Raw genomic sequence first — 17,999 nt, 5'->3', positions numbered from 1 at the left:
TCACAACCTCACAGGCAGCCTCACAAAGCGCGGCAGACCTTGAGGGGGATACGGTCGGCTTGAGTATCAATTCACGGGGACGTTGCGTTCGCTCGCTCGCCTCCTCCCTCTCTCCCTCCTCGTCCTCCTTGTCCTCCTCGTCCTCCTCCCCTAGACCGCCTCTGCTCTGTGCACGGCTGCAAAGCCATTTCTCCTTTGATTGGTTTCCTTTCTTTGGCAGAAAAGAAAAGGGCCTGGGTCGGCACTCAGATGAGATCTGGGGGGAGCTCATGTGGTCCGTCACTCATAGACACAACTCTCTCTCTCTCTCTCTCTCGCTCTCTCTCTCTCTCTCTCTCTCTCTGTCTGTCTGTCTGTCTGTCTGTCTGTCTGTCTGTCTGTCTGTCTGTCTGTCTGTCTGTTTCACTCTCTTGCTCCCCCCCCCCCCATCTCGGTACATGGTAGCTGCCATTGTTTTCTTGTCCTCATTCTTGCTGTTTACGAGGAATGTTTGTGAGTAGATATGCCACCATGAACGCTACAAGAGCTCTTCATGTGCATTGACATAGAACATGGGTTGCTTCAGAACGTCGATCAAAATGGTGTTGGAATTCCTGAAAACATATAACGCATGTTTATGTTCAACCAGCGCCTTATACTGTTATAGGCAAGAATACTATGCTGTGTTATGCAGTAGTGTTAAGATGGCACACAAGAAATGGTGGAACACATTTTCTTTCTTGTCTTAGGAAGAGATGTGTCGCAGATTTGGTATTTTTTGTTAGTACCGAGTAAAATGTTTTCATTTGTGTGTCTTACTTATTTACCAACTCTTGCTCTTTGAATTGTAAACAGAGAGATAGCCAATTCCTTTGCCTGGCAGAGAACGAGAGCAGATTCGAGAGGAGAGGAGAAAAAGACTCTTGCACAGTCTATTGATCAAGGAGTCAGCTGCCACTTTTCAAGCGATTCCTAACAGGAACTGAAACTTCTGATGGCGGTGTCAAGATGTGTCTGTGTTTGTGAACTGATTTTTTGACATAATGCTTCATCTCTTTCACTTTGGGGCGAGGAGGAGCTGTCATGCTTCAACAGGCCGGATAATTATTTCCCTCTTATCCCCTTCGCCAGCCCCAATCCCAACATTTAATAGGAGCCCGGACCGCCTCGTCTCTCTCTCTCTCTCTCTCTCTCTGTATCTCTCTCTCTCTCTTGCTCTATCGCTCTCTCTCATTCTCTATCGCTCTCTCTCTCCCTCTCTCCCTCTCTCCCGGGTGTTGGTGCCAGAGGAATCACCCACCACAGGGAATGGATTTTAAGGGGAGGTAAACAGCCCCCAGATCTAGTGAGATATTGCCAAAGAAAGGGGGTTGAAAGGAAGCCAATAGGAAATGAGAACAATAAAAAAAGCAACCAAAAAAAAGGTCTCAATTGTCCAACTTTTTTTTGTTCCCGCTGGAGACATGTGTGCAGTTTGTCCTCAAATCAATCATGTGTCCTTTGGCTCCTCTAAGTTCTCCAAAGAAGCGTTGTTGTTTTATGGCGCTTGAGGACGGTCAGACATTAGTGGAGATAATGACGGTTGCAAGTGAAGCTCTCCTGAAGGGGGCATTTAGGAATAGTGATATGTAGCTGTTGTCAGCCCGTAGTGTCATTAACATAAGGCTAGAAGGCTGTGCCCATGCTTTCAATGTAAATATTTAATGGCAGAAAAAGCAGGGCTCAGGATATCCATCAGCCTATTACTGCACAAACCCGCCATAAGCAGCCATGCGTCATCGCCGTGATTGCTGCTTAAAAACAAACAACAAACTCTCCTTCGAAAGATGGATGGCTTGTTGTTCATGTCCGCCGCCTTACTTCCTTTATTTTTACCTTTAACCCCCCCCCACCCCCCCACCCCCACCCCACACACACACACACACACACACACACACTCACACTCATACCATTGTAGAGAGCTCCGACTCACTCCCTGGCTAAGTGAGAAACCAAAAAGAAGAACACGACACAAAACACATGGAAGCCCGAGCGGCCTGCGTCGGCCAGATAACGCAAAAACAATGGCACTAATAGGCCACTGAGAGGCGAGCATTTGTGTCCGGTCAGTACAATCGCCTCGCGCACAAAGGATGGAAGCCTTTCTCTGGCCAGATTAGCCTCGGTCAGCGCGGGTGCAGATGTGAGTGTGGCGACGGCGATAATTCGGTCCCATGCAGGATCATGGGCCCTCGCTGCCAGGGCCACTGCCACTAATGCCATGCTGAATGTGGCAGGCTATAACCCTGTTACGGTCTGTTTTGAAAGCAGAGACGGGCCTTTATATAAACGGTATTGTTTCTCACAATTATCAAATTGTTGTCATTAAGCACAACACACAGACAGCGCGTTGGACAGGATAAATGGCTTTGTCATTTTGGGGGTTGTGTGTGTGTGTGTGTGTGTGTGTGTAAGCGCATGTGCGTGCGTAGCTGGACAGTGTCATTAAACGCTTTCATTTATAGACAAAGAGGTGCCTTTTCTCGCCGTTATTTATTTCATTTGCTATTTTTATTTGTAGAGCGCCACGCCATCACCTCTTGTTACCAGTAAAGACAACCGTTCATTCGGCCCTCCGTTCATTCCGTCCATCTCTCTGTCTCCTGTAACGGGCGACTCCTCCACATTCCTGGACGTCTCTGTACCAGCAGTGGTGGCGGTGGCGGCAGCAGCGGCAGCATTGCAAATAGATTTCCCCTTTGTAGCCAAGTGTGCTTTGCGCCACGCGTAATGCTCTTCAAAAGAGCGCTTCAGCCGCGGAGACGTTTGAAGGCGCGGAGCGGAGCCTTGACAGCGCGCTGAGCGGCGGGGGGGGCCGTGACGGCATTATGCGGAGGCTGAATGGGTCATGGCGCTCAGGTAGGGCTCACGGCTGTGTGTCCAGGCCGCGGCGGGAGACCTTCAGGACAACTGTCATGCCTGCCAGTCCACTCTCTCCGACTAGCTTTGAGTGCAGAGGGGGTCTTATCCACATCTTTGTCGAGCACCGACTAGAATTTTTTTCTTTTTCTTTTCTTTTCTGCTTGCCTGCCCCATGTCATTGTAAATTGACTTGAAGTCACAGGTATTGTTTATTTATTTTTTTATTTATGACTCGAAAGCAAGTTATCAGTGTCTTCCCTCCCCTGCCTTGGACCAATAGGAAACACAACACTTTAGCACCCCCCCCCCCCCTTCCCCGTATGGAAAAGTAGAGCGCTGTGACTTGGCCAATACTAGTGCTTTGGTGTAAGACCACTGGAAGCCACTTGTGCCTGAGCCTTGTACCTCGTCAGCGTCAGTGTCAGTTCTCTGCGGCTGTCGCTCACAGAGTTCACCAGCGTGTCAGGGATGGGAGCCGGGAGATTGACGCTCAAGAGTTCCTCTCATTAGGGGAAGTAATATCCAAAACATCATGCCATTCAGCCTGAATGCAAACACATGACATTCGGCTTATAGAGAGCCTCATTTCCACGGTGGAGGCTGCAGGCCATAGCAAAAAATGTGAATATTAAATGCGTTTTTGATGAATTACTGTAAGTAATTGTCTGCTTTTGATCCCAAACCTGAATCCATAGAGCTGTCACATGTGCTTGTGTAGGAATCTGCATTGTTTTTGTTCCCCTCTAATGAACCCTGTCGATGAGAATCCTCACGGTCTCTTCACACGGATTCCAGTGCACAGTTCCCAGTAGTTCTGCATGTAAGCAGTCAGGGGTTAAGAAATAAAAAATCCTCAAAAATATCTTTTCCTTTTCTTCAAGTGTCACATTCAGACTGCGCAAAGCCCCACTGCGTTGCTTCCCAACTGCATTTACTTGTGTACAGCAATGCATAAATCATGTCCCGCGTATCATTAATATACATAGATGTCAATAGGAGACGCATGAGTGGAAGAAATATGATGGTGCTCAATAAAGCCGGAATTGAAAAATGGGCTGCTGCCGGTGACGAGAGCCAAGTCCTTTTCATGCTGGGCGCCTCAGCCACTGCACCTTGATCTACAGTGCCCTCTAGTGGCCATCGGCCACACCGGCAGACACCCTCCAAAGGGCCCTCGCGAGGTTGCTGCTGTGAGGCAAGACTCTGTCGAGTGTTGACCCCAGAATACCTGAGAAATGGGCCTCTTCCCCGGTGAACTATCAGAAGACCAGTGGTCAGTGGATCTCCGAGACTGATTATCGGTTTGTCTTTATTGAGTTGCCTAGCTATCATCAGATCCTGTGGAGAGCGTTCACACATCTCTTCAACACTTAGATGGGCAGTTAGAAGGCATTATGGTTTACATGTCTCAGGTGGACGTGTAAGGTCAAGGATTGCTTACCAAGATAGGAAGAGTTGTCATGTTGGAAGTATTGTGTGCGGTGCGTGTGTGTGGTGTGGTGTGTTGTGTTGTGTTGTGTTGGTGTTGTATTGATTGAAGAAACACACACACCAACACATGGGACATTTGACAAGTATTGGCGGAGATCAGTGACAGGTCTGGAACTGCAGTATTGACACACGTCAGTGAAATCTCGTCTGGCGGGAGCAGATTTGGGCTGTCCACAGCATTGAGCTCTCTCCTACAGTCATGTCACCTGTGCGTGGTAAAGCCAGGTGAGTGTGTGTCCTACTGCTGGCTGAAGATGTCCTTTTGCGTCTGCATAGTACATCAACCTTGACCCACTCATCTAAATCGGCTTGTCATGTTACCACAGCATGTGTGTGTGTGTGTGTGTGTGTGTGTGTGTGTGTGTGTGTGTGTGTGTGTGTGTGTGTATGTGTGTGTATGAGAATACACATTGCTCTGCGGGACGTTGTCACAAAAGCAAGAGGGCATTGTCCGGCACCTCTGCTGTTAATTGTCCAGTGCCACTCTCCGCTGACAGTGATGAACAGGTGACCGTGCTGGTTGACTGTTCCCCGTGCTGTCTTTGCCTGCTGACAGCTGGCATGGATTAATATGGGCCATACTCACTCTCTCTCTCTCTCTCTCTCTCTCTCTCTCTCTCTCTCTCTCTCTCTCTCTCTCTCTCTCTCTCTCTCTCTCTCTCTCACACCATTTTTTCCCTATAAGGACGTACAATGACAACTGCCAACTCATGAAGAATGGCCTTTCTTTCCGCTCATTATGTAGACTCTCAAAGTTATTCACGGACGCCCCATATTTCATGTAGCGTATGTTGAATATGCAGAGTTAATGATGTTACAGTGTACACACACACACGCACATATTTTAGGTGCTGTCTTTGACACACACACACACACACACCTACACACCTACACATTTCAGGTGCAGCCTTTGACGCACGCACGCGCGCGCACTCAAACACACACACACACACACACACACACACTCTTCAGGTGCAGCCTTTGACGAACGCACTCACGCACGCACACACACACACACAAACACACACACATTTAGGAGTTGTTGGGGTTTTTTTTACTCACACACTCCCATAATTTTCAGGTGTGGGACTGGGCTTTGTTGGGCTCAACTCTTTGCTGAGGCGCCAGACTCTGCAGACTAATTGAGAGTGAGACATCAGGCCTTTACATCTTCACCCTGCCGGCAGTGTGTCTTCAGGCGAGAAAAAGGCTTTTGTTAGAGGAGAGGCCAAATCCCCCTGCTTCATTTACAGCATGCAGAGAGGCCCAAAGATCAGAGGGATCAAATCCATACACACACACACAGACGCACACACACACACCCCTGGCTGCCAGTGTGTCTGGCTGCTGCTGAGAAAAGGCCCTCTGTAAAAGCCTGTCAGATGCCCTTACACACTTCTGAGTCCGTGCCCGAAATGGCTGGAATTGCCACAGGAGCTTGAGGGTGTCAGGAAGGTCCAGTCGAACTCTCGCATCTGCCCAGTAACCTGTTAATGGGAGCAGACAGAGTTTACTTAGCTGTGTTGTGATCTATCTTCATTTGCCTCTCTGTATCTTTCTTCATCGTCTTGTGTCTCTGTTGGGTTGTTTTGACACTAACAGCAACACCTTGACTTGAAAGTTGAGTTGTGATATGGCTTGTGGCAGATGCCTCTGTTTTTAGCCCAGGTTAAAAGATGATGCAGTAGTAGGTTAGAGGCTTTCTCTCATCACGCTCTAGTTTCTGTCTCGCTGTCTCAGTCCACGACACACATACACTCTCTCTCTCTCTCTCTCTCTCTCTCTCTCTCTCTCTCTCTCTCTCTCTCTCTCTTTATCTTGATGCGTATGTTTTTTTCTCTTCTTTCTTTCTTTCCCCCCTCTCTCTATGTTTCTCTATCTGTCTGTGTGTTTCTCTGTTTCTCTCTGTCTCTCTTTGTGTGTGTGGTTTTTTCCCTCTCTCTCTCTCTCTCTCTCTCTCTCTCTCTCTCTCTCTCTGTTTTCTGTGTGTGTGTGTTTCTCTCTCACGGTCTCTGTGTCTTGCTCTCTCTCTCTGTACAACCAGAGAACATGTAGATATTGATATTTTCAGCTATTCCTGTTGTATTCATCACCTGGCCTCTCTCTCAGGGAGATTGATGGAATAGTTATGAAAGAAAGACATCATTTTATCGCTAATTGGAAATTGCCTGGTCAGTCCATCAGAATGCTTTTCTTTGTCATGTGTGCCATAAAGACATGAATCAATGATGAAAAATGTCTGCCTTGTGCTAATGGTAATAAAAATGTGCTGTAATAACCAGATAGCCTTCTGGGTTTAGTCCACTGACAAGAGAAGGCTATCTGGTTATTACAGAATTTTCTTTTTTACTATTAGCACAAAAGAGACATTTTTTTCATTACACTAGTTTAAAGCACTGTAAATTCCAGAGACCCGAGTCATAAGCAACATCCTGCAAGGGCCTGGATGCGGAAGCCATATTTGCTGATTTGCTGAGCTTTTAAACAATCAGCCCTAATGAAAGGCTTTTTTGCTATATTAGTCGTTCATGGAGGATCTGTTAGTCATAATGTGTCCATGAATAGGAGCGTGCTATCACTTGCTGTTGTATTTGAACACCGTGTTTGTGCATGTTCCTCAGGTGGAGGCCATACTGGTGAACATCTTTGGGGGGATCGTGAACTGTGCCATCATCGCCAATGGCATCACCAAGGCGTGCAAGGAGCTGGAGCTGAAGGTGCCTCTGGTCGTGCGTCTGGAAGGTAGGCTCTATCCTCCCACGTCATATGTTCACAGCAGCGTTCTCCTTCTCCCCCATGTTTTCCTCCTTAGCAGGGTGTCTGTACGCACTCCACTAGTTAAACTCTCTAGTCAAAACACCTCCTGGTGCTAATGAGTTAGCGTGACGAGAGCAGCTGAGTGCTGATTGGAGAAACAGCTAGCGGGGGCTAAGCTTTCTAAATGAGGAAACTAGTGTGCGGGGCTAAACCTGCTAAATGAGGAAACTCTTGAAAAATTGTCACGCTTGCAGCAGCATCAGCAGCATCTGTTAACAGTCAGAGCCAAGTGCTCCCCTCCCCCTTCCTCCTCCTCCTCCTCATCCTCCTCCTCCTCCTCCTCCAGCAGCAGCATGCATGTGTGAACCCATTCCAATTCTCTCCAGTGGAGCAATGGCCACTTTTAGCTTGTGCAGCAGCTCCGCCGTTAGCCGCCGTGGCCCTGTGTCCTGAGCGCTGGCCACAGATTTGTTTCTCTTCGCCTCCGGTGCAAGCCACCTCGTGTTACGCCTCGTTGCGAGGTCCGATTAAATCCGAGGCTTTTGTTGCACGGCAGCCAGGATCGTACGCACAGCAAAGTCACTTGGGAAAGGCATGTTGACACAGTGTCGTGGTGCTGACATTATTGAAATGTCACTAGCTAGTATTAACCGTTGTTGTTTTTTTGATGACTGGTTTAAGTTGTTGCCGGAGGGCTCGCTCTGGGGTTTGCAGGCTCTGGGCCCCTGGAGAGCGCCTTGAGACCTTCTCAGTTGTTATTGGCTCGATATGAAATAATGAAATTGTTTGAAAGAAGCTCCACTTTGATATTGAGATTAATGCCAGCGTAATCCCATGTCTTGCTGGTGGTCTCCCTACGGGTTGGCTTGATGGGTCTTACAAAAATCAAACGAAGCATTGTGTTGCTTTTGCTTTTGCTTCGTTGTAACACTGGTCTATGGAGGCATGCTTGGACAGGACAAAATGGGGGGAGGGAACAGTTTTCTTATGATGCAGATTCACTCCAAGACCATATGTACAGTACGTGTTTGGTGTCTTGAGTGTGTTGGGTGTTTCCTTTTGCATAACGGTAACTCACACCTCAAAGCAGCAAACAGAATCTCAGAGGCAAGAGACGGAGAGAGCCACGACTAGTCATGTCATCTGGCACCATACCGTCTCAGGTGTTGATTCACACTTTCTTTTTTCCTCTTTTTGCAGCCAACCACACCCCACACACACCTCCACACACACGCACACACACACACACACTACTCTTGGCCAACGAGGTGCGTGGGCTGTTAACGGAAGCGAGCGGCGCGGTGGCGACAGCGCTGATTGCGGACCTCTCACCTGCGTATGCTAATGGCGCAGGGCGGCGGAGTGACGGGAGGCCGGGCGGCCCCCAGCCCATCTGGTCATTAGGATAATTGGCTGAAAACAGCTGACTCCTGTGTCCTGCGAAAAGTGACGAATCCTCCACTCCATTAGCTCACCGTGCTCCATTTGTCCCCTCTCTCTCTCACACACACACACACACGCGCACACACACACACACGCACACACACTCACACTATACTTGTGGTGTTTTAGCACTTCTCGGGGACAGACTGCAAAAAAAAAAAAAAAAAAAACGGAGACTGCAGGTGTGAGCAAAATCCAAAACAGCCAAGGTGCTTCCGTTCAGTCGCCGTGGCGCTCCGGTCTCCGTCAGCATCGGCAGCGTCGTCGCACAGTCGTCGTGGCTTCGCCAGGAGCAGCCTCCCTCCACCCACCACCACGCTCCTGGACGCGCTCCAGACCAAAATTCATACGCCGCTCGGAGATCAATGAAGCGCTCTCTCTATTCTCCCCGCCGGCTCTGCGCCGCGGCTGACAGAGCGTCCGCGAGATGGTTCCCTTGGTCGGGGTGTTTTAGAGCACGTTTAGTTGCGCATCGATCCAGACACGACCCTGCCCCGGCAGCACGAACCGCGAGGACGGCGCCAGGTGCGTCTTTCATCTCCCAGAGAGAGAGAGAGAGAGAGAGAGAGAGAGGTGCCTCGGATGGTTGGAGTTGATGTAAAAGCATGTCGGGCCTAGATGCCGGCGCTGTATCAGTGCAGGAGTGCAAGCTAGCATCCTTGCTTTAGAAACGACCGCAGATGTGTGGTCTTTTTTTTTTTTTTTTTTTTTTTTTGTCCAAATCTATCTGAAAATGAACATGGTGGATGCACTACTTATGTGGAGCACTGGAGGTCATGACCTTCAGCCAGTCTGAGGTTGAAGCCTCGTTCAATCAAAGTTCAACTTCACCCTCTGTGAGAGTGACACCAGAATATAAGGCATCGCTGCGGATCAATCCGAAGGGGTTCTTTTTCTGACAAGCCCCCCACCATTGACTTCTCTCCCTGTCCATTGATTGCAATAATGGCAAGCTGTTCTTCAGGCGGATTAGATAGGGATTAAGTATGCCACTATTAATTGGGAGGCTTCTCTCTCTCCCCCTCCCTCTCTCTTTCTCCCTCTCCCTCTCTCTTTTCTCGCTCTCCTCCCTCTCTCTCTCTCTGTCTCTCTCTTTCATATCTGTCTCTGTGTCTCTCTGTTGCTGATTGGATGTTCAAGGCAAATCCCTCTCAGTGAGAGAGGAGCATTGAAGAGGTTAGCTTAGCCAATTCGCCTGTCCATCACCTGGCAGAAAGCTGACGCGGGCAGATCACCTCGCTTGAAATGCCCAAACCACCCCCCCACACACACACACACACGCACACATACGCATGGTATCCCGAGATGCGAGTTGCCTCTTCCGTCCAATTACGTTTGTTTTGATTCAGTGCGGCGCACTCAGACACGTGTGTTTAATGATGTCTAAATGGTGCTAAAAGGCTTATTTGCCTCCATTACCGGGGGATGCCAGTTAAGGTGCCATTTTCATTTGACCGCAGAAATGACTAGGAGCGAGTTAATATGCGCGAAACATTTATCAGCATCCGGCCGGCCCCATCGTCTTGGGAGGCAGCGAGGTGGGGTGGGGTGGGGTTTCCATCTCCAGAAAGGGAGTAAATTGCAAATGTTTAATATTCCAATTTGCATGCGTTACAGCCAGCTACGACGGAATGGGTCAGAGCGATACACTTTCTGAACCAAATCTAGCAAAATGTCTCGCATTCTTTCAGAACTCAGGAAATGGTGTTTTGGACTAGCATAGGGAAGACACACTGTATTGGCGTCTGCAGTGGGTGTCTGTGTCGTTATGGACACATTCTCTAACCGAGTACAGAGTTGTTAATATTGTCTCTGAGATTACTGCCGGGAACAAGAATCCTGACAGTTTATATTTAGCAGCGTCAGTAGGAATGTCAATGAGAAGGTTTGTGTGTGAGGTTGTGAAAAAATAGTGTATGTGTATGTGTCTTTCTGTGTGCATGCGTGAGGGAAAGAGAGAAATGGAGATGGATGATCTTTGCGTGTGTGTGTGTGTGTGTGTGTGAGAGAAGCGAAAGTGTTAGTGCGTGCGTGCATGTGTGCGTGCACACGCATGTGCGCACGCGCATTTGTGTCAGACCATCTTGCCGTGGAGTGACTGACCGCTGCCTGACTGACCACTGCCCCCCCCCCCCCCCCCCCCTCTCTCTGAGAAGTGCGCTGTCCATCCCTGCACTCGCCGTGGCCCCACTAAAGTGCCCGCGGGGAGCGCCTGGGCCGACTCCAAAAGCCATTATATTCCTTATAGCCCGAACATTCCTATTGATTTAGAGGGGACGCCATGGCCGCCGTCTCCCTCAAAGTGGAGGCAATTTAGTGGTTAAGGGGGGGAAATATGGACGAGGGGGCCACCTCTCCAAATGCAATTAAAAGAGACTGTTGATCCCACTGAGAGGGCCTGTGATGGCTTCCCCGAGCCCTGACAGCATCATTACAGCTGTAATAGAGGGATCTGCTAGCACGAGACACACACACACACTCACAAACACACACACACACACACACACACACACACACACACACACATATAAAGACACGCGCAGGCAGACACACAAAGGCACAAGTTCACACAGAAACACACACACACAGACAACAAGCAAGCATAGGCACACATATTTTCACACAGACACTCTCAGAAATACACACAGAAATACACACACACTCACACTGTAGACATGCTCAGAATCCATACACTTGAGAGAGAGTAATGATGCCTGCTGTTTTCAGCTTCTGACCTCTTCAGCTCACATACGCACTCACTCCCTCTCTCTCTCTGTCTTCCTCTCTCTCTCTCTCTCTCTCTATCTTTCTGTCTCCATCTCTCTCTCCCTCTCCCTCTCTCTCTATCTCTATCTTACTGTCTCCATCTCTCATCTCTCTCTCTCCCTCTCTCCCCTCCCTCTCTCACACAAACACACACTCACAACTTCCCTGTTAGTTATGGTGAGAACAAGAAAGGCTCTCCATTTTCAAACACACATGATGCAGAGTTGGATGGAAAACACATGCAGACCTCTTCTCACATGAAAGCGTCACTGTCATCCAAAGATAAAAAAAAAAGAAAAAATCCAGACTGCCGCCTCCCGTCCTTTTTCGCTAATTAGAATGATGTCAACTTTACAACGGTGTGCGTGTGTGTGTGTCCGCACAATGCTGCAGCACATGCCCTGCACACATGTGCACATCTCTCTATCTCTCTCTCTCTCTTTCTCTCTCTCTCTCTTTCTTTCTCTTTCTCCTTCCTCTTAGTCCCCATTCCCCTTCCAGAGCCGCAGCTCCATCTCCCTTCTAATCGGCTGCCATTAACGTTAAGCTGTGAATGGGAAGCCTGCTGGTGAACATTTGGCGTTTTGGAGCCAAACACGGGGCTTTCGCGGGGCCAAGGGAGCTCCCTTTTGCCAAAGCCCTAAATGCCTGTAGGTGTCCGGTCTAGATTTGGGTTGAGTTCAGCGTGGATCCTTCCACTTGGAGGGAGTCGCTTCTAGTCGTTTCAGCGCCCACGTCTCTCTCTGACTCTCCCTCTCTCCCTCTCTCTCTCTCTCTTTCTCTATTTCTCTCTCTCCATCTCTCCATCTCTCCCTCTCTCTCTCTCTCTTTCTCTCTATCTCCATCTCCATCCCTCTCTATCTCTCTCTCCCCCTCTCTCTATCTCCCTCTTCCTCTCCATTTCTCACCTCTTTTTCTACCTTTTAAAGGATCTTTCTGAGAAAACAGTCTTCCCCCTCCCCTCTCTCTCTCCCTGGGTCTTAAAGGGGCCGGGGCCCTGGCTGTGTGGAGCGCGCTGGCCGGGCGGTGAGTAGGTCTCTGGCAGCACCTAGTGGTGGTAGGTGAGAGCACACCCCCAGCAAACCAACAGGAGGAGGGCAGAAGAGAGGAGAGGAGAGGAGGCAGGTAGAGAAGGGAGCCCTCTGCTTGCGATAACTCAGCCCTTCACTCCACAGTCAGACACACATATACACGCATACACACGCATGCACATGCTTCCACACACACACACGCACACACATATATATACACACACACATGTATACACACACACACACGCACACACACACACACACACACACACATGTGTATATATACACGCATACGCATACATGCTCTCACACATACATACACACACATGCTCTCACATTCACTCACACACACACACACACACACACACACTCACACATACGTTTACACATATATGCTCAAACACATATTTATACTTTGACATGTGTACACATACGTTCTCTCACAAACGTACAGTATACACACATACAAACAGATGCACAAATACATACATACACACACACACACACACACACTCCAGCATCCTGGTCACAGTCCTCACACTCGTGGAAGCATTACTGTGTGCTAGACGTCGCTCAGTGCTAACATTTCTCCCGTGCGTCGAGCCATTGAGCTGCGTGGGGATTTAGCGCGCTTAGGGATGAGCGAGGAGGACGCGGCCTTCGATCAGCGGCGCCCCATCAAGGTGTGATATTCCGTGTTCGATAATGACGGATGCCTCGTGCACCGCGCTGTATAATGCACCCGTCGACGTGGGCCCCCGTCTCTAAATCAATGGATTGTTTTCTGCCAGAAGCCTGCGACGTGTTAGAAATTAGTGATCATGCGAGCGGAGGAAAAGCGCTGAAATATTAGGAGTTAAGTGGGCCTGGTAATTGAACTCCTCGTGAAACTGCTATTGATCAGAACATCCACTCGCCCGAGATAGATATCAGCAGTAATTACTCTCCAGGCCAGCAGGCTGGAAGTGTGTGTGTGCAACAGACACAGGGGCCGCAGACTCAGGGTCACACACACACACACAGATGCATACATGTATATCAGCACCCTAGAGTCAGGGGCACACACACACACACACACACACACACACACATTCATACATGTATATCAGCACCCTAGAGTCAGGGACACACACACTCACACACACACACTCATATATACTCATCAGTAGCCTAGAGTCAGTGTCCCGTACAAACACACTCACACATTCATTCAATATACATCAGTACCCTAGAGTCAGGGTTACACACACACACACACACACACACACACAGAGAGAGAGAGAGATAGCCTCTTACATATGCACAAACAGTCTCACACATATTTATTTATATATAAAAATATATGTATTTATATATATGACACACACACACCAGTACACTACAGTGTCAGGGTCACACACACACACAGTGAGAGACCCTTACATTATGCACACACACACACACACACACACACACACAGAGAGAGAGACCCTTACATATGCACAAAACAGTCACACAGTGAATAATTCCAGCGTTACGCAGTTCTTTTGAAATGGATGAGCCTCTATGGGTGGGCTGATGAAATCAGCATTCTAAAAGGAGCGAGCAGGAGAAAGCACAGGCCTAATGCGAGAGCAGGAGAAAGGGCTCTCTCCTCTCTCAACAGCAGACGTCTGGGTACGAAGAAAAGCCGTGTGTGTGTGTGTGTGTGTGTATCTGAGTGTCTGAGTGAGACGGGAGGAGGGGAATGTGCTTAGGTGAGAGAATGGGTTTGTCTGACTTGAAGAAGAGCATTTGAAGAAGAGAAAGACCTCCCCATCTTATGTGCTAATGCATACAGAATGAATGAGGGTTGAAAGTGTGTGTGTTTGAGTCTGAGTGAGTGAGTGAGTGATTGAATGAGTGTGTGAGAGAGAGAGAATGAGCGAGAGGGTGTGTGTTTGCGTGCGTGCGTGTGTGTGCGTGCGTGAGAGAGAGTGTGTGTGTGCGTGAGAGGGGCAGTGAATAAGTGACAGAGGGAGTGCTGTAGTGTGCTGGGATCCCAGAGTGCTGTAGTGCGGTGCTTTGTGAAGGCCTTCCCTGCAGCTGGACACTCACCTGTGAAATCACTCAGTGACCACATCAACAGCTGGTCTTTTCTTGCACCCCAATTCTCTCTCTCTCTTTCTCTCTCTCTCTTTCTCTCCCTCCCTCCCTCTCTCTCTCTCTCCTAGCTCTCTCCGTCCATCCATACCTCTTCTGTGTTTTTGTCTGTCTCTCTCTCCCTCTCTCAACACGCTCCCACACAATCACTCACTCACCCACCCACCCACTCTCCCACTGAACAGAGACGACACACCATCCCACTCCATTATTCTCCTGCCTTCTCTCTATCTCTTTCTTTGTCTCTCTTTATCTCCCTCTTTATCTCTCTCTTTATTTCTTCCTCGCTGCTGTTTTCTCCTCCATGATGGTCTTGGTTCAGAGTGTCTGGCTGGATGCCTTGGCTGTGTGGGTGGGTGCTATGAAACAGAGCAGTGAGTGCTTGGAGAGTATGTGTGTGTGTGTGTGTGTGTGTGTCTGTCTGTCTGTCTGTCTGTCTGTCTGTCTCTCTGTGTGTATGTGTGTGTGTCTGTTTGTGTGTGTCTGTCTGTCTATGTGTGTGTGTCTGTCTGTCTATGTGTGTGTGTGTGTGTGTGTCTGTTTGTGTCTGTTTGTGTGTGTCTGTCTGTCTGTCTGTCTGTCTGTCTGTGTGTGTGTGTGTGTGTGTGTGTGTGTGTCTGGTGTGTGTGTGTGTGGGGGGGGGGGGGGGGGGGGCTGGGATGGGTACCTCCTCTCTGTGGGTTGGGGCCGCAGGCAGCCGAGCAGATTCGTTGACTCCAGGGGGGCCCCTGACAAAACGCCAGCTCCGCGCTCATCCGGGCCCCAGGGCAGGCGCAGTGGTAGCGGCCCAGCGGGGGCCCCGCAGCAGCTGCCCCAGTATCAGCCACATGTAGCGGAGCGCCCCGGCACCCCGCCGCCTTCCAGCACACCACCAGAGCCGAGGGGGGGCCGGGGTTGGCTGGGCACTGGCCCCTGGCTCTGGTTTCTGTCTGTGAAAGCATCTGTGTGTGAGCAGAGCAGAGCGAAGCGGAGTGGATCAGTGAGTGGATCGCGGATCAGGGAGTGGATAGCGATGCGTGTGTGTCTCCAGATGCACTTGATAGTTATCTGTGTCTGTCTGAGGGACTCTCAGGGAAGAAGCCTGCAGGGCGTGCATATGCCCGTGACCTGAGTCATCATGTCTTCTCTCTATGCCTTCCCTCTGTGTGTGTGTGTGTGTGTGTGTGTGTACGTGTACGCAGGGACCAACGTTACGGAGGCGAAACGCATCCTCTCAGAGAGTGGGCTGCCCATTACCTCCGCTGAGAACCTGGACGACGCCGCTAAGAAGGCTGTGGCCAGCATCAGAAAGTAGAGGTTCGATCGCCAGCATCCCGGACCATCACACACACACACACACACACACACTCAATATCGTTTTAGTTTTGCAAATTCATCGGGTTAGCTCAGGTTGGTCTACACCACTTCACCTTGTGTCTTTGTTTTGATTCATAAATAATGTTTCGTTCACTATTCAATATTTTGTTTACTCTGCCTGTTCATGATGTCTCTAACAGTGTTGCAGTAAGGTTCTCTTTGTGAAACGTGTGTCCAAAATTCACTAATGAAGGGTGAAAATCGGTGTGCAGTTTTTTGGAATAATTTGGTGCATTTTATTTCCGTGGGAAAGCTCAAACTATTTTGAATTTGAGTATGACAAGGTGATAAAAAAAAAATTCACCTTGTTATCAAGAGTGGAGGTAGAAATATCAGTGTTGAAGGCGTCCTGTGTTAAGCTATAATTGCCACTGTGATTCATTCTCTTAGCAACCCATGATACCTTAAACATGCCGTCCCATATGAAATCTGTTCTAGTGACTCAAAGAATAACTCATTGCCTTGTTTCTTACACATGTTTTTGTTTGTATTTTTTGGTATTGTTTTGTTAAGCCTTAATGGGAAGTGTATGGGAGGTGATTGTTGTCTGGTGATTGGGTGATCTGGTGCTGATGTCATCGTGCTGTTCTATAAAGTGCGAATCACAAATACCTGGAACATGTGAAGACTTTGCCAACTCCAACTCCATTGTGGGGTTTTTTTTGCCAACCTGAGAGATACTGTTTGTAAGCTCGAAGCTGGATGTAAAAGCCATGCCGGATTGTGGGTGGGCTCCAGAACTGTGTGTTTGAAAACCATACGTTACCAGGCCTCAGAAGCTGAACTCAAACCAGCTATCAGCTGAAAAGAGAAACGCCGTCCTGACCTGATGACCTAAAATCATGTCAATTGCTCATTTCTTTGTTTCGCTTCTGATTTATATATATATAAAAAGAAAAAAAAAATCTGGTGGTTGCAGACACAAATATTTTTGTAAAACCTTGTGTAATTACAGTATAAGTGTTACTTTTTGACACAGAAGTGCACTAATTTGTGAACAGATGCTTTTTACTGTGCCTACATTGAGATAGAAGCCTTTGAAACATCGAATTGAAAAATCATTCCTCGAGGCCATTTGTGTTTATCTATGTCTAAGTAACCAGTATATTATTGTAATTATCTTTTTTTTTTGTAATCATGAATGTATTTTAAGAAGCAATATATATGTCTACTTGTGTCTACAAATGGATCGTCTTAAAAGAGTTCAAATAAATGCAAATATTAGCAGAATAAAGCAGGCCTATGCGTTTCTTTTTCTGAGCCCGCATGAGTGTGTCTTTGTGATGGACTGGGATCAGATGGATGAGAGTCACGTCATGCGCCTTTCGTCTTTGGCAGCCTGACAAAGGGTGGTCACTGGCATGAGCTCAGTGGGGAAAGCGCTGAGTCATCATATCTCTGAAGCTTCACTCTGTCTTGGTGCACATCTTTAACAAGTCGACACCGGGTCTTTGATATCCAAATGCTGTGGCATGAAAAATCCACTCCAGCTTTCGAACTTGTCTTCGAGTGACCAACTGCCGTATTTTTGAGTTTGCGTGCGCTTGTGTAAGTAAGAGAGTGAGTAAGTGTGTGTGTGTGTGTGTGTGTGTGTGAGAGTGAGACCGTGTGTATGCCCTTCATGGCTCAAAGTGAGATATCCAGACCCTGGTGCTGAAATCCATCCCTGTCAGACAGACTGAGCTTTTGATGGATTATCTGTCACGGGATCTGAGAGGACACCCAGACCAGATCAGATGCCCGGCACAGAAAGCCTGGGCCAAAGCTCCTCTCGCACTCATTCACACACTCACTCACTCACTCTCTGTCTCTCTCTCTCACTTTGCCTCTCATTGTCTCTCTCATCCTGCCCTCCTCTCCTTGTCTAATCTCCCTGATAGAAAATCAGGTGGATTCATCTGAAAGCGCTCACTGTCAAGCGCTGTAATCAACATATTTTTAGAGGCCTTTGCAGTCCTCTTTTTGCTTTCCCTTATATGGCCTTGTCTTTTTTTTTTTTTTTGGTGGATTTTTCTACCTACCTTTGGTTCATAACATGCCACTCGCAAAGTTTCCACCGTGCAAGATGTTATTATAGGAAGGGACAACCTGCCCATTTCACACCGACTCTCTAAGAATGGAGTAGATAGTTCAATAATTGCTTATTTCATGGTC

General features: G+C 48.5%; 1 protein-coding gene across 1 annotated transcript in view; it reads left to right on the top strand.

Annotated features, from left to right (window-relative positions):
* The window catches only part of suclg2 (succinate-CoA ligase GDP-forming subunit beta), an 81,360-nt gene extending 64,281 nt beyond the window's left edge, over positions 1–17,079 (top strand). Inside the window, exons 10-11 of the mRNA XM_062545895.1 lie at positions 6,993–7,113; positions 15,671–17,079. Of these exons, the coding sequence (XP_062401879.1) occupies positions 6,993–7,113; positions 15,671–15,783 (234 nt within the window). The 3' untranslated portion in view covers positions 15,784–17,079. The remainder of the gene's footprint in view (positions 1–6,992; positions 7,114–15,670) is intronic.
* Positions 17,080–17,999: the final 920 nt, after the last annotated feature.

Source organism: Sardina pilchardus, chromosome 9, assembly GCF_963854185.1.
Source record: "Sardina pilchardus chromosome 9, fSarPil1.1, whole genome shotgun sequence".
Lineage (NCBI taxonomy): Eukaryota > Metazoa > Chordata > Actinopteri > Clupeiformes > Clupeidae > Sardina > Sardina pilchardus.
The sequence above is the reverse complement of the archived record's forward strand: the minus strand, read 5'-3'. Positions and strand labels throughout refer to the sequence as shown.